Source organism: Polypterus senegalus, chromosome 15 (genome assembly GCF_016835505.1).
Source record: "Polypterus senegalus isolate Bchr_013 chromosome 15, ASM1683550v1, whole genome shotgun sequence".
Classification (NCBI taxonomy): Eukaryota; Metazoa; Chordata; class Cladistia; order Polypteriformes; family Polypteridae; genus Polypterus; species Polypterus senegalus.
In genome coordinates, this window is record NC_053168.1 from 4,864,147 (window position 1) to 4,877,482 (window position 13,336).

At 45.9% G+C, this 13,336-nt stretch overlaps 1 protein-coding gene across 1 annotated transcript in view; it reads right to left on the minus strand.

Moving 5' to 3' along the window:
* Window positions 1-13,336, minus strand: part of LOC120515754 (copine-4) — a 466,133-nt gene that overhangs the window by 197,118 nt on the left and 255,679 nt on the right. The window contains exons 4-5 of the mRNA XM_039737037.1: window positions 8,846-8,917; window positions 2,348-2,422 (exon numbers count right to left, since the gene is read on the minus strand). Coding sequence (XP_039592971.1) covers window positions 2,348-2,422; window positions 8,846-8,917 — 147 coding nt within the window. The remainder of the gene's footprint in view (window positions 1-2,347; window positions 2,423-8,845; window positions 8,918-13,336) is intronic.

Below are 13,336 nucleotides of genomic sequence, written 5' to 3' on the forward strand. Positions count from 1 at the left end.
CACTGTCTGGAAGTCGATAGCTTAGGAGTCCACTATGACTCCTAAATCCTTCTCATAAGGTGGACTCTCGATGTTCCGACCGCCCATTGTGTATTCAAACCTCACATTTTGACTCATGTGTAATTCTTTACATTTCCTGACATTAAATTTCATCGTCCACAAATCTGCCCAAGTCTGTCTGCTATCCAAAGCCTTCTGTGATGATAGAATTGATTCTACATTATCTGCTAATCCACCTATCTTGGTATCATCTGCAAACTTAACCAGCTTGTTATTTATTATTTCTATCTTAATCATCCATCCATCCATTATCCAACCCGCCGTATCCTAACTACAGGGTCACGGGGGGTCTGCTGGAGCCAATCCCAGCCAACACAGGGCACAAGGCAGGAACCAATCCTAGGCAGGGTGCCAACCCACCGCAGCAATATCTAAATCATTTATATTTATTAAAAGAAGCAGGAACCCCAGCACTGCCCCCTGCTGGACACCACTCTTAATATCTGCCAGTTCTGATGAGGTTCCTTGCAACATCACCCTCATCTTGGGATCCTGCTTGGCAACCACCCTGGCAGAAACGCCATGCAGTCCCACTCATCTGTCTGTCACAGCCACTCAGGTCCTCAACAATAAGCAGGATCACCCTCGGGGAATCACACCACAAGCGCCGTAACTGACACTCCCTCACAATGCAGGTCATGTGCCTCAGTTGGGACTCCATGAGCAACACAAAGTCAAACCAACGGTACCCAAGGATTCTCAGAAGAGACACACATGAAGGAGTCCAGTCATCATCTCAGGTCACTGGATAGCGTCCATATCTCACAAACAGGAAGCACCAGGACTCTAAAGACTTGGACCTTCATCCTTTTGCAGATATCAGGGACGCCACACACTCCTTTCCAGTGACCTCATGACCCCCAATGCTCTCCCAGTCCGTCCATAGGAAGAGTCACCAGAGACATGAATGTCACTGCCAAGGTAAGTAAACCTCATGATGAGGTCAACACTCTCTCAAACACACTGCTGTGCCCAAGAGGTCATTAAAGGCCTGGCTCTTTGGTTTTAATCAGGACCCTCACAAACCCAAACACTCAGACTCCTCACTCAGTCTCTCGAGACCCTCGAACATTTGAGCCTCCATTGACTCCATGAAGATCACAGCATTGTCAGCAAAGTCAAGATCAGTGAATCTTTCTTCACCAACACCACAGCCGCTGGACCCCATGACCCTGCCCAATGCCGAGTCCATGTAAGCATTGAACAGTTGTCAAAAGAATGGCATGAAGAAAATAATTAGAAAAAATTAGACTTTGGGGTCACATTGCCATTTAAGGGGGTACTATACTTACTGCACATAAAGTGTTTTGAAGCGCTTTCCATATTAAAATATAGCTTCTTTTTTAGAAGTATTAAAGGGTTAATAAATGACAGAATCCTGTTCAAGTATTTCAGAAAACCAAGTAATGACGGCGGCCCTCCATAATGGCGCCCATTCAGGATCCAGCAGGGAATGCTGGGATTTGTCAGCACAACCCAGCTGGGGTCCGTGGGTGCCACAAGGGGGTGCAGCAGCAGGGAGATACACTCCACCAAAATTTGGGACATCCATATGACTCGGAAGTGTCTTCCATCGGGCAGTAGCCCTGGCACCGGAAGTAAAATGGGCCACACTCCCTTATCCAGGTGAGTCGGAGCTGGGAGGACGTAGAGCAACACGCGAATGGAGGAGGGCAGTGTGGCGAGAGGAAGAAAGAAGTACGGAAAGAGAGAGTGGGAGAGAACCTGCGTTTGTGTGCTTTTGAAACTTTGTGCAGGCGTGTTTAATAAACTCTTCTTTATTTGAACTCTTGGTGTGATCGTGTTTGGGGGTTTGGAGCTCGCAGACGGCCCTGGTTGCATTACACCATTCAAATATGTTGAAAAAGTCAATCATTTCCATGGGGTGTACTTACTTTTTCACACGACTGTACCTAAGCATGTGATGTAAAGGGCATGTAAGTCCGTTGGCACCCGGAGCAGCGTGGCACTACAAGATGAATTCACCATTTAAACCAATCCACTTTTTTAAAGAGGCAGAATGGCCAGGCAGGTCATCCACAACAAATCACGGATCATCACAAACCCTCCTCTCCGGTCTTCCTGCTGCGCTCCACTGCCATCGGCCCCACACAACTGCTTCACTTTAGGAGAACTCGCTGAGTTATCCAGCCATGAGCAGACAATTGAATGGAAAAAACTGCAAATGTGTAGTTAATGAAATGAGTTCATGGAATGGGAGAAGGTGACAAGAACAAGGATGATCCCTCAAATGTATAAACGAAACGGCCGGAGTAGGCCTTCTTACCTTGTCATCCAATTTTCTTGCACTAAAAGAAAGTTCAACGTAGTCGTCATTCCCAGAAAGCTCTTCAGCAATCACCTAAAATGGAGAGATGAGGATTTATCAGTTTAGACGTGGAAGCTCCTGCATTGCTTCATGAGAAGAACAAAGTGAGAAGATAAGAGGAGAGGAGAGGAGAACGCCGCTCCACGCGGGATAAACGAATCAGGGGTGTCCCTCGAGGGTCTGTCCTTGGACCACCGCTGTTTCTGATCTATATTAATGACACTGATTCTGGCATTGCTAATATGGCTGTGAAATTCATAGATGATCATAAAACTGGAGGGAGAAGCAAATGCTGAGGAGGCAGCAAAAAACAAAAGACCTGCATGACCATCAGAGCTGAACGTAACACACGAACAGAAGAAAATGTGACAAACCACAGCAGAACATTCAGTCCATCAGGTTCATGTGTTTGGTCAGTAGCTAAGTACAACATGTGGGAGCAAGGAGCTTCAATTATAAATGCAAGGTGGGAGACGCTAACTGACAGAAAGAAACTCCTGCAAAAGACTTAGTGGGTTTACATTGAAATAATGGGGTCAGAGAACATTAAAAAAACATATGAAAATGACTGAAACTGTTGAAAAGAAATCTAGACATGCTAATCTTAGGATAGATAGATAGATAGATAGATAGATAGATAGATAGATAGATAGATAGATAGAATGCACTATTTAATAGATAGATAGATAGATAGATAGATAGATAGATAGATAGATAGATAGATAGATAGATAGATAGATAGATAGATATGAAAGGCACTATATAATAGATAGATAGATAGATAGATAGATAGATAGATAGATAGATAGATAGATAGATAGATAGATAGATAGATATGAAAGGCACTATATGATAGATAGATAGATAGATAGATAGATAGATAGATAGATAGATAGATAGATAGATATGAAAGACACTATATAATTAAAAGATAATAATTATAATTATATTAATAGTACATTTTATTTAAATAGCACCCTTTAGTATCTATCTATCTATCTATCTATCTATCTATCTATCTATCTATCTATCTATCTATCTATCTGTTTTATAGTGCCTTTCATCCCTCTATCTATCTTTCACCTTTGCAGAGTGTCTTTCATATCTAATTCATTATCTTTCTAATGTCTTTATTTCATGGCAGATCTAAAATTATGATTTTTTTTTCTTGGAAACATAACTAAAATCAAAGTTTTGGGAGCCCACTACATTATGCAGGAAATGACTTTTATAAAGATTTATTTTAGTGTTTTATGTAAACTTCTCTCCTATCCTTTCTTTGCTTGATTTTTCGTCACATTTTTCAAAGGTTCTTCGACGCACTGTGAGCTTCTGCAGCTCATTTTTTGAACAGCACATCCTTTGAAATGCATTTTTCACGGTGCTGTTAGAACAAATGCCACTTACTCTCGATTTTCAATTCGTTTGGTCTTTCAGCGTATCAAAGCCGAAGACTGCCAGATTCTCAGGGTACGGTTCGTTAGACGTTAAAGCTGTGTGCCTCCTTGAGTTTCTCTGTTTAACCGGCTTTTCTGCTGTAAGTCTCTGACTCTGCTGTTTGACTCTGAGCTGGTGAGGCGACCGCCGTTTCATTACCACAGTCGACATTCTAATTCAGGCTTACAGAGAGTCACAGTGATGGCGGCATTGGCACCTCTACTGTGCCAAGGTGTCTTCTTTGAGAGGTATGCATGTCAATCCCTTTGTTTTCTCCATGGTAACTGGCATCCTATGCCAGGCAGTGATGTGCTGATTAAAAGCTCGTGGTAAACTGGCATCTCTTCCAGGGTGAGTTCTCTCCTTGTACTCGTTGTTGAATTTGATTCCTTATGGTGAGTAAAGTCCCAAATTTGGGTACAAGCAGTGCTGGTGGGTTAAACATTGTCACTTTGCCTACCTACTGCTTGGTTTAAGATGATAAACTTAATCCACACAACATTAAGTAGAATTTCTGCACGTCTCACTCAAATTGTAACATGGATGAAGGAGCACCATCTCCAGCTGAACCTGCTAAAGGTGGACCTTCTCGTTATCCTGGTTCATTTATCTGTTCAGCTCAGCTCCACCCACCAAGTCTTGGGGTGGCGACCAATGACCGGCCGTCCTCAACTGACCAAGTAGCTATGGACTCTCAGACTTACAGATTCACTCTCTTAAGAATTTGCAAGATCAGACCATCTGTGAGAGACAAGACCTGGTCCTGGCTTTTGTCTCGTCATGTCTGGACTCTCATGTGTCACCAAGCCACAGCAGATGATTTGAGGTGCAGCAACATGTTCAGCTAGCTGAGGAGGAGGGCACATGTCACTCCACTTTCCAGATCACTACATCCTTGATGTTTGCCTATGGAGTAATTAATGTGTCAGCACTTACATAAATAAACTGTGAGGCAGCAGTGTTACCCAATGCGCCACCGTGCTGCCCGTTTTGGAAGTCATTTTGGATAAAAGTGTCTACTAAGCAAAATAAATACAAATGCACAATACATAAGGCAACATAAATTGAACAGTGCCGGCACATTCAATGAACTGCAAGGGACTGTGGGTTTTCCTCAGTCGTTATGGGGCTGAGGGCAGTGCCTTTCAGTGATGGGCAGGAGGCCACGCCTCCTGGGGAACCACCCACAAAACACAAGGAGCACAGCAGAAGGTTCGCTGACACACGAAAACTAAATAATCCACACTGGTAACATAAAGAACAAACAAAATAATTGCAAATAAAATATCTAAACCCCAGCCAGGTGGGGGAACATGACTGAAAGACAAATGCATAATTTCTGATTTTTCTCAGGCCTGTTTTGGAAGTTGTTTTGGATAAAAGTGTCTACTAAGAAAAATAAATACAAATGCACAATACACAAGGCAACAGAAACTGAGCAGTGCCGGCACATTCAATGAACTGCAAGGGACTGTGGGTTTTCCTCATTTGTTATGGGGCTGAGGGCAGTGCCTTTCAGTGGAACATAGCAGGAGGTACAATGACATATGAAAATTAATGATCCACACTGCTATCCTAAAAAAAAGCACGAAATAGACGCAAATTAAACATCTGAACCCCAGCTAGGTGGCGGATCCTGACTGAAACAAATTCTCCGGTTAAGTAAAACACAAATATATCATTTTTGGTGTTTTCTGATGCCGGTTTTGTAAGTTGCTTTGAGTAAAACCATATGCTAAGCAAAATAAATATAAATGCACAATACATAACGCAACAAAAACTGAGCAGTGCCAGCGCATTCAATGAACTGCAAAGGACTGTGGGTTTTCCTCAGTCTCTATGAGGCCTCAAGGCAGTCCCTTGCACTGATGGGCAGGTGGTCCCGCCTCCTGGGGAACCACCCACAAAACACAAGGAACATAGCAGGAGGTACAATGACATTTAAAACTTAAGGATCCACACTGGTGACCTAAAAACACCTAGCAAAGCACTACAACATTTTATACTGCCTATTGAGGAGTCCAAAAATATTGGCAATGGGTCCCAGTCTGGAGCCCTAGGTGAGGTGGATGGATGTCACCCCTCATAGCAGGTAGTATCAGGTATTATTAGACTTGGACAATCTTTGGTAGGGGTTCTGGTATCAGGACCACATGCCCCTTCGGTAGCCCTTCAGTCTTTAAGGAGTGTTTGCTCTTTGGTGTATGGAATGTACACACTTAAACTGTAAATGGCGGGTATCAGCGCCAACTCTGTATCATCTAAGTTTGACAATTGAGGGTAGGGGGTGTATCCCCCTCAGTGTGTGAAGTGTGCACCCCCTCAGAGGCACAAAAGGTGCCCCTTTGTGTATATAATGTGAAGTTTAAGGAGTGTGCATCCCTTGGTGTAAGGAGTGAGAGCACATTTAGCTTAATACACAGTGCTAAGCGGGTAAAGACCAGCTACGTTATATGAGCTGGAGATGGTGGCACTGACCAAAAAGCAGGAGACAGAGCTGGAGGTGGCAGAGTTAAAGATGTGAAGATTTGCATTGGGTGTGATGAGGATGGACAGGATTAGAAATGAGGACATTAGAGGGTCAGCTCAGGTAGGGAGACAAAGTCAGAGAGGCAAGATGGCATTGGTTTGGACATGTGCAGAGGAGAGATGAGGGGTATACTGGGAGAAGGGTGCTAAGGATAGAGCTGCCAGGCAAGAGAGGAAGAGAAAGGCCTAAGAGAAGGTTTATGGATGTGGTGAGAGAGGACATGCAGGTGGTGTGACAGAGCAACATGACGAGGACAGGAAGATATGGAAGATGATGATCCGCTGTGGCAACTTTACCCCTTGCATTCTCACCATTCCACTGACCTCCCTCTCATTCACACACATGTATTCTGTCTTGGTGGTCCTACTGACCTTCATTTCTCTCCTCTCATATCTTCACCTCTCCAGGGTCTCCTCAACCTGCTCCCTACTCTCACTACAGATCACAATGTCATCAGCAAACATCACAGTCCATGGGACTCCTGTCTAATCTCATCTGTCAGCCTGTCCATCACCATTGAAGATAAGAAAGGGCTCAGAGCCGATCCCTGATGTAATCCCACCTCCGTCACTCCTACCGCAGACCTCACCACAGTCACACTTCCCTCGTTCATATCCTGTACAACTCTTAAGCACTTCTCTGCCACTCCCGACTTCTTCATACGATACCACAGCTCCTGTAAGTCACCCTGTCAGATGCTTTCTCCAGGTCCACAAAGACGCATTGCAACTCCTTCTGGTCTTCTCTAAACTTCTCCATCAACATCCTCAGGGCAAACATTGGTGGCCTTTCCATTCTTCGTCCTCTTCATCGCTGTCCTTACTTCCTCCTTGCTAATCCGTTGTACTTCCTGATTCACTATCTCCACATCATCCAACCTCTTCTCTCTCTCGTTCTCTTCATTCATCAGCCTCTCAAAGTACTTTTTCCATCTGCTCAACACACTCTCCTCTCTTGTGAGTACGTTTCCATCTTTATTATTTATTTATCACCCTAACCTGCTGCTCATCTTTCCCATCTCGTTCCCTCTCTGTAGCCCTTTGGTCCTTTTCTCCCTCCTTAGTGTCCCACCTCTCATACAACTCATCATACGCCTTTTCTTTAGCCTTCGCCACCTCTCTCTTCACCTTGTGCCTTATCTCCTTGTACTCTTGTCTACTTTCTGCATCTCTCTGACTATCCCACTTCTTCTTCGCCATCCTCTTCCTCTTTATACTCTCCTATATTTCCTTAATCCACCACCAGGTGTCCTTGATCTCCTTCCTATGTCCAGATGTCACACCAAGCACCCTTCTTTCTGTCACCCTTACTACATCTGCTGTAGTTCCCCAGCTGTCTGGTGACTCTTCACTGCCACCCAGTTCCTGTCTCACCTCCTCCCTAAACTCAACCTTGCAGTCTTCCTTTTTCAACTTCCACCATTTGATCCTTGGCACTGCCCTCACTCTCTTCCTCTTCTTCGTCATCCTACAGACCACCATCCTATGCTGTCTAACTACACTTTCCCCTGCCAGCACTTTCCAGTCTTAAATCTCCTTCAGACCAACTCTTCTGCATAGGATGTCATCTACCTGTGTGTATCTTCCTCCACTCTTGTACGTCACCCTATGTTCCTCCCTCTTCTTAAAATACGTATTCACCACAGCCATGTCCATCCTTCTGGCAAAATCCACTATCCCTGACCTTCTTCATTCCTCTCCTTGACACCATACCTACCCATCACCTACTTGTCTCCTCTGTTCTCTTCACCAACATGTCCATTGAAATCCGTTCCAATCCCCACTTCTGTTCATCACCTCATCCAACTCACTCCAGAAATCTTCTTTCTCACCCATTGCACGCCCAACTTGCGGTGCATACACACTAACAACATTCATCATCACACCTCCAATTTCCAGCTTCATAATCATTACTCTGTCTGACACTCTTTTCACCTCCCAAACACTCTTGACGTGCTCTTCCTTCAGAATAACTCCTACTCCATTTCTCCTCCCATCCACATCATGATAGAACAGTTTGAATCCACCTCTGATCCACCTGGCCTTACTCCCCTTCCATTTAGTCTCTTCACGCACAATATATCAACCTTCCTTCTCTCCATCATATCTGCTAACTCTCTCCCCTTACCAGTCATACTGCCAACATTCAAAGTTCCTACCCTCAGTTCCACTCTCTTTACCTTCCTCCTGTCCTCCTGCCTTCGGACACGTCTCACCCTCTTCTTCTCTTTCTTCGGCCAACTGTAGCCCAATTTCTGCCAGCACCCTGTTAGCTGACAGTACTGGTGCCGGTCGTTGTTAACCCGTGGCTTGACTGATCTTGTATGGAAATTTGTATTGTTGTTCGCATATTGATTTGGCAAAATTTTACACCGCATGCCCTTCCTGACGTAACCCTCCCCATTTATCAGGGCTTGGGATTGGCACGAAGAAACACACTGGTCTGTGCATCCCCTGTGGCAGATGGAAAAAAATTCAAAAGAAGCTTACCGTTATTGACGATCTGCCCGCCGTATTCCCCTGTTTCATCAGTGATTTTGAAAGTTTACGTTGAGATACAATCTGTTGAGGAAATGAAGAGAAATATGAGTTGAAAGCGTCCTTCTTTTGAGCAGCATTTCTTAGTTTATTCATCTCTATTTCCGTTTCAACACTTTGTATTCGCCATCAAGGGGACACCAACATCGATCTGTCACCCCGTCGTCTCTACAGTTTCTGGATTGAAACCAGCTCATACAGTATATTGTAAGACGTTAGGGGTCATGGTTGCCCCTTTCAACCCAAGAGGCAGACACTCTGAGCACAGGGTAAAATCACCAAAAAGGTTTTTAATTATTTTTCTTCGGGTCGTTGTGCCCTGCAGCACCTCCACCACCATAAACAGGCAATACAATAATAATAAATACAATAAACCAACACAACTCCAGCTCACTTGCTGGGTCTCCAACAGTCCTTTATATAGCGACTGACCCGGAAGTGCTTTGGTTCCTCCGTCCATGTGACTTTCCTGCACTTCCGGGTCAGATGGAGAAATTGAGTTTTCTGTCCACCCGGAAGTACTTCAGAACTTCTGTCCCCTATGGCTATGGAAAAAGTATGAGTCCCCAGGTCCCCCCTGGCGGCACCCACGGTACCCAGCAGGGCTGTGAAGTCGAACTCCAGATCCCACGGTGCCTTGTGGGAATCCAGGGCACTGCTATCGCCAACTGGCATCTTGGGGGAGGCTGTGGCTCACAGTAGCTGCCTTCCCCCATCCTTCTCCACTTTTGGGCATCCCGGCTGTCCGCCATAATGTTGATTCTGAAAAACAACCGGACTGGTAATAAAGCGAGGGGCAGAGGTTGGGAATCGCTAACCAGAGTTATTTCTCTGAAAGGCGCCTTGTATAAATAAAATGTATTATTATTATTATTATTATTATTATTATTATTATTATTTCAGCAGGTGAAGGAGGCTTTAAGAGCCGAACCAGGAGACGGATATTTAAAAAAGTCAAAGGTCAAAGTCCAGGAGATCTGCAACACGGCGGCCCATTGGAAAGTCACGCTGCTCAAAGGTTGATCTTCGACGGCTCATGATGCCTCCCAGAGATGCTCATCGAAGTTTCGTGTAGCCTTCTACATTATATTTGTTTCTTTTCTTTCAAAAAAACACGTAACAAGCATTGCATTTTTTGGGCTTGAAAAGTAACATTTTTCATTCAAACTCATCTTTCTACTTCAAAACGCGCAAAACGCTAAAAGTGCAAAGTCAGAAGTGTAGGAAGTATAATAATAATACGAATAATAGTAATAATGATGAATAATAATAAAATGAACAGCACCCTGCACATGTACGAATGACACGAGTGTCACTTTTGGTTTCACTGCTGATGAGAGGCGTTTCTTACGAGACGCCATTATGAGGCAAAGTGAAGACGCGGCTACACCGTTCCCCATTTAACACTTGGGCCTGATGCTCAGGCAAGACACGCTTGTACCATTACTTGAGTAACGCTTGGCATTCACACTGTTGGTACTTAAACAGTCTGAGTAAACTTTGGGTCTTACACAAGACACGTGGCAGGTGTAATGGATGGTATGCAGACTGGCATCCTGGCCGGGAGTGAACCAGGATCCTTACCCAGTTGGAAGTCCAGTATAATGAAACAACCTGGGAAGACAATTTATTCGGGACATTTTCTTCATCTGAATACTAGGTGTCAGTGTCCCAGGGTTGTGATACCTCTACGGATACCCACAGGGCACCTTGGGAACTGCAGTCCCATAGAATGGCCCTGTTGCGTTTTGTGGGTGCCACCAAGGGAGCATTGCAGGGATTCAACCAGGGGGAGACAAAGCTGGTGAGGCTGTTCGCTCTCCTGACATGCAAGATGGTAGCCACCCTGGGCAAAACTATCAATACGGACACCTGCAAGGCATGTTGGGAACTGGAGTCTGATAGAGCAGCCTTGTCGGGTTCTGTGGATGCCACCAGGAGGTGCTGCAGGGATATGTGATCCCTACTCTGTAGGACTTCCATCGAGCTGTGCCCTAGCACTGGAAGTACTCCAGTGTCCAAGATAAAAGAGACCACTCGACCTCATCCAGGTGATTTGGAGTTAAGTGGAAGGAGGACAATGGAGAGGAGAGAAAGAAAGAAAGAGAGAGAGAATTATTTTGTCTTCTGGTTTAGGCCACTTTGGAAGCCTTTGTATCAGGTGTGACGGGCAGCAACAGCCATTACCAGTTTGCTCGCCAACTGGAGGGAAGGACCAAGGGAAAGAGCATCTGCAAAGCACCACCATCCCTGGGGCGCTAGAGGGCGGCCCTCCTGGATGGCTGTGGCACCATGGACTCCCGCAGGGCACAATGGAAGTTGGAGTTTGGCACAGCCCTGTTGGGTTCCATGGGGGCCGCAAGAGGTGAGCTCCAGAACCCTACTTTGGGCTTTCACTACACCTGGGACAGTCTTGGGGCCTACTTAAAAGGAGCCACCTCATTTCACTTGGTGAGCCAGAGTTGGGTAAAAATTGACAAAGCAGCTTTCCAGAGGAAGAGAGGAGGCCATTTTAATATATGGGCATGCTGGGCAGTTACCCGGGGGTCTCACAAGCATAGGTGCCCCATGCTAATCTATGTATGTTGTGACTTGCTGAGTGGCTGTATAGGTAGGGGAGCCACAGTGCACTGCTTTGGCCGGGGGCCTAAAATGCTGTTAAGACGGCACTGAATAGATAGATAGATAGATAGATAGATATGAAAGGCACTATATGATAGATAGATAGATAGATAGATAGATAGATAGATAGATAGATAGATAGATAGATAGATAGATAGATAGATAGATAGATAGATAGTGTCACAGACGGCTGGGGTTCTTACCCGGCCGGGACGCCTAGAAAGACCAGAAGCTGGCATTAAAAGCTTCTGGGTCAGGAGGACACAACCGCCCTGGAGCAGGAGAGGACCACGGGAAAGGAAGAGAGACTTTCCTACTCGTTGGGACCCGTGGCCACCGCCAGGGGACGCTTTAAGCCTCCTGGGACCCGGGAGAACATTACTTCCGCCACACTTGGCAAGATGGCGGAGGAACCTGCCAGGGACGCCTGGAGTGCTTCCGGGGCAAAGGACAGCACTTCCGCCTCACCAGGAAGTGCTGCCGGAAGATCGTCATCAGCCACCTGGAGCACATCCGGGCGGGAATAAAAGGCGCTGCCTCCCAGCAATCTGGGAGCTAGAGTCGGGAGAGGGAGCAGGACGAAGCTCCCAGGAGGAGATTGCGGCCAAGGACTGAGAGAAAGAAAGTTCATTTTGGGTGATTATTGCTTTGTGCATTGTGTGGTGTTTGGGACTGTGTTTATTAATGAAAAATAAACGTGTGATTTTTATAAAGATGTGGTCTCCGACTGGTGGTGTCCGGGCAAGTCTCACAATAGATAGATAGATAGATAGTGTGGCAGTAGGGGCGCTATCGCTTCTCCAAACCCGCAGACAACACGTCCAGACACCAGGTGATTTTAACTTCTGCAATACCGTGCACAAAGCACCTCCACCTCCACAATACTCAACAATAAATAATAAACAGTAATAAATCCTCCTCTCCACCCAGCAGCACTGTCACACTCCCTCCCAACTCCGGCTCAGCCTGCTGGGTTTCCCACATTCCTTTTTATAGTGCTCGACCCGGAAGTGCTTCTGTTCTTGAGTCCATGTGATTCCATAGCACTTCCGGATCAGATGAAAACTCTTCTTTTTATTCAGCCTGGAACTACTCATTTCTTCTGTCCCCATGACTAGGGAATACTTCTGGGCTATAAGGAAAATATAAATCCCTGCGCCTCCCTGCAGCGTCTCCTGGCGGCCCCCACGGTATCCAGCAGGGCTGTGAAGCCGAACTCCATTGTCCGTGATGCCTTGCAGAAATTTGGGGCACCTCCATATTGCAGGGAGGACTCCATCTAGCGGCCTGGGGTGTCGGCCGGGATAAACTGCCGGTCATCTCTCACGATAGATAGATAGATAGATAGATGGGGGCAGCACAATAGCACAGTGGTAGCACTGCTACATCGCAGTTAGGAGACCTGGGTTCGATTCCCGGGTCCTCTCTGCGTGGAGTTTGCATGTTCTCCCCGTGTCCGCATGGGTTTCCTCCGGCAATTCTAAATTGGCCCTAGTGTGTGCTTGGTGCGTTGGTGTGTGTGTGTCCTGCGGTGGGTTGGCACCCTGCCTGGGATTGGTTCCTGCCTTGCCCTGTGTTGGCTGGGATTGGCTCCAGCAGACCCCTGTGACCCTGTGTTCAGATTCAGCGTTTTGGAGAATGGATGGATGGTTAGATAGATAGTGTCACAAGAATGACAAAGAGTCATTGGAAAGATTTGGGGCAGCCACCCCTATAATATTTCCCGGCTGCAAAATCGATCAAAAAGAACAGACATGTTCACACGACAGAGTCTAAAACAGAACTGACTGCTGCCTTAAAATGGTGGCCTTTAAATGCAAG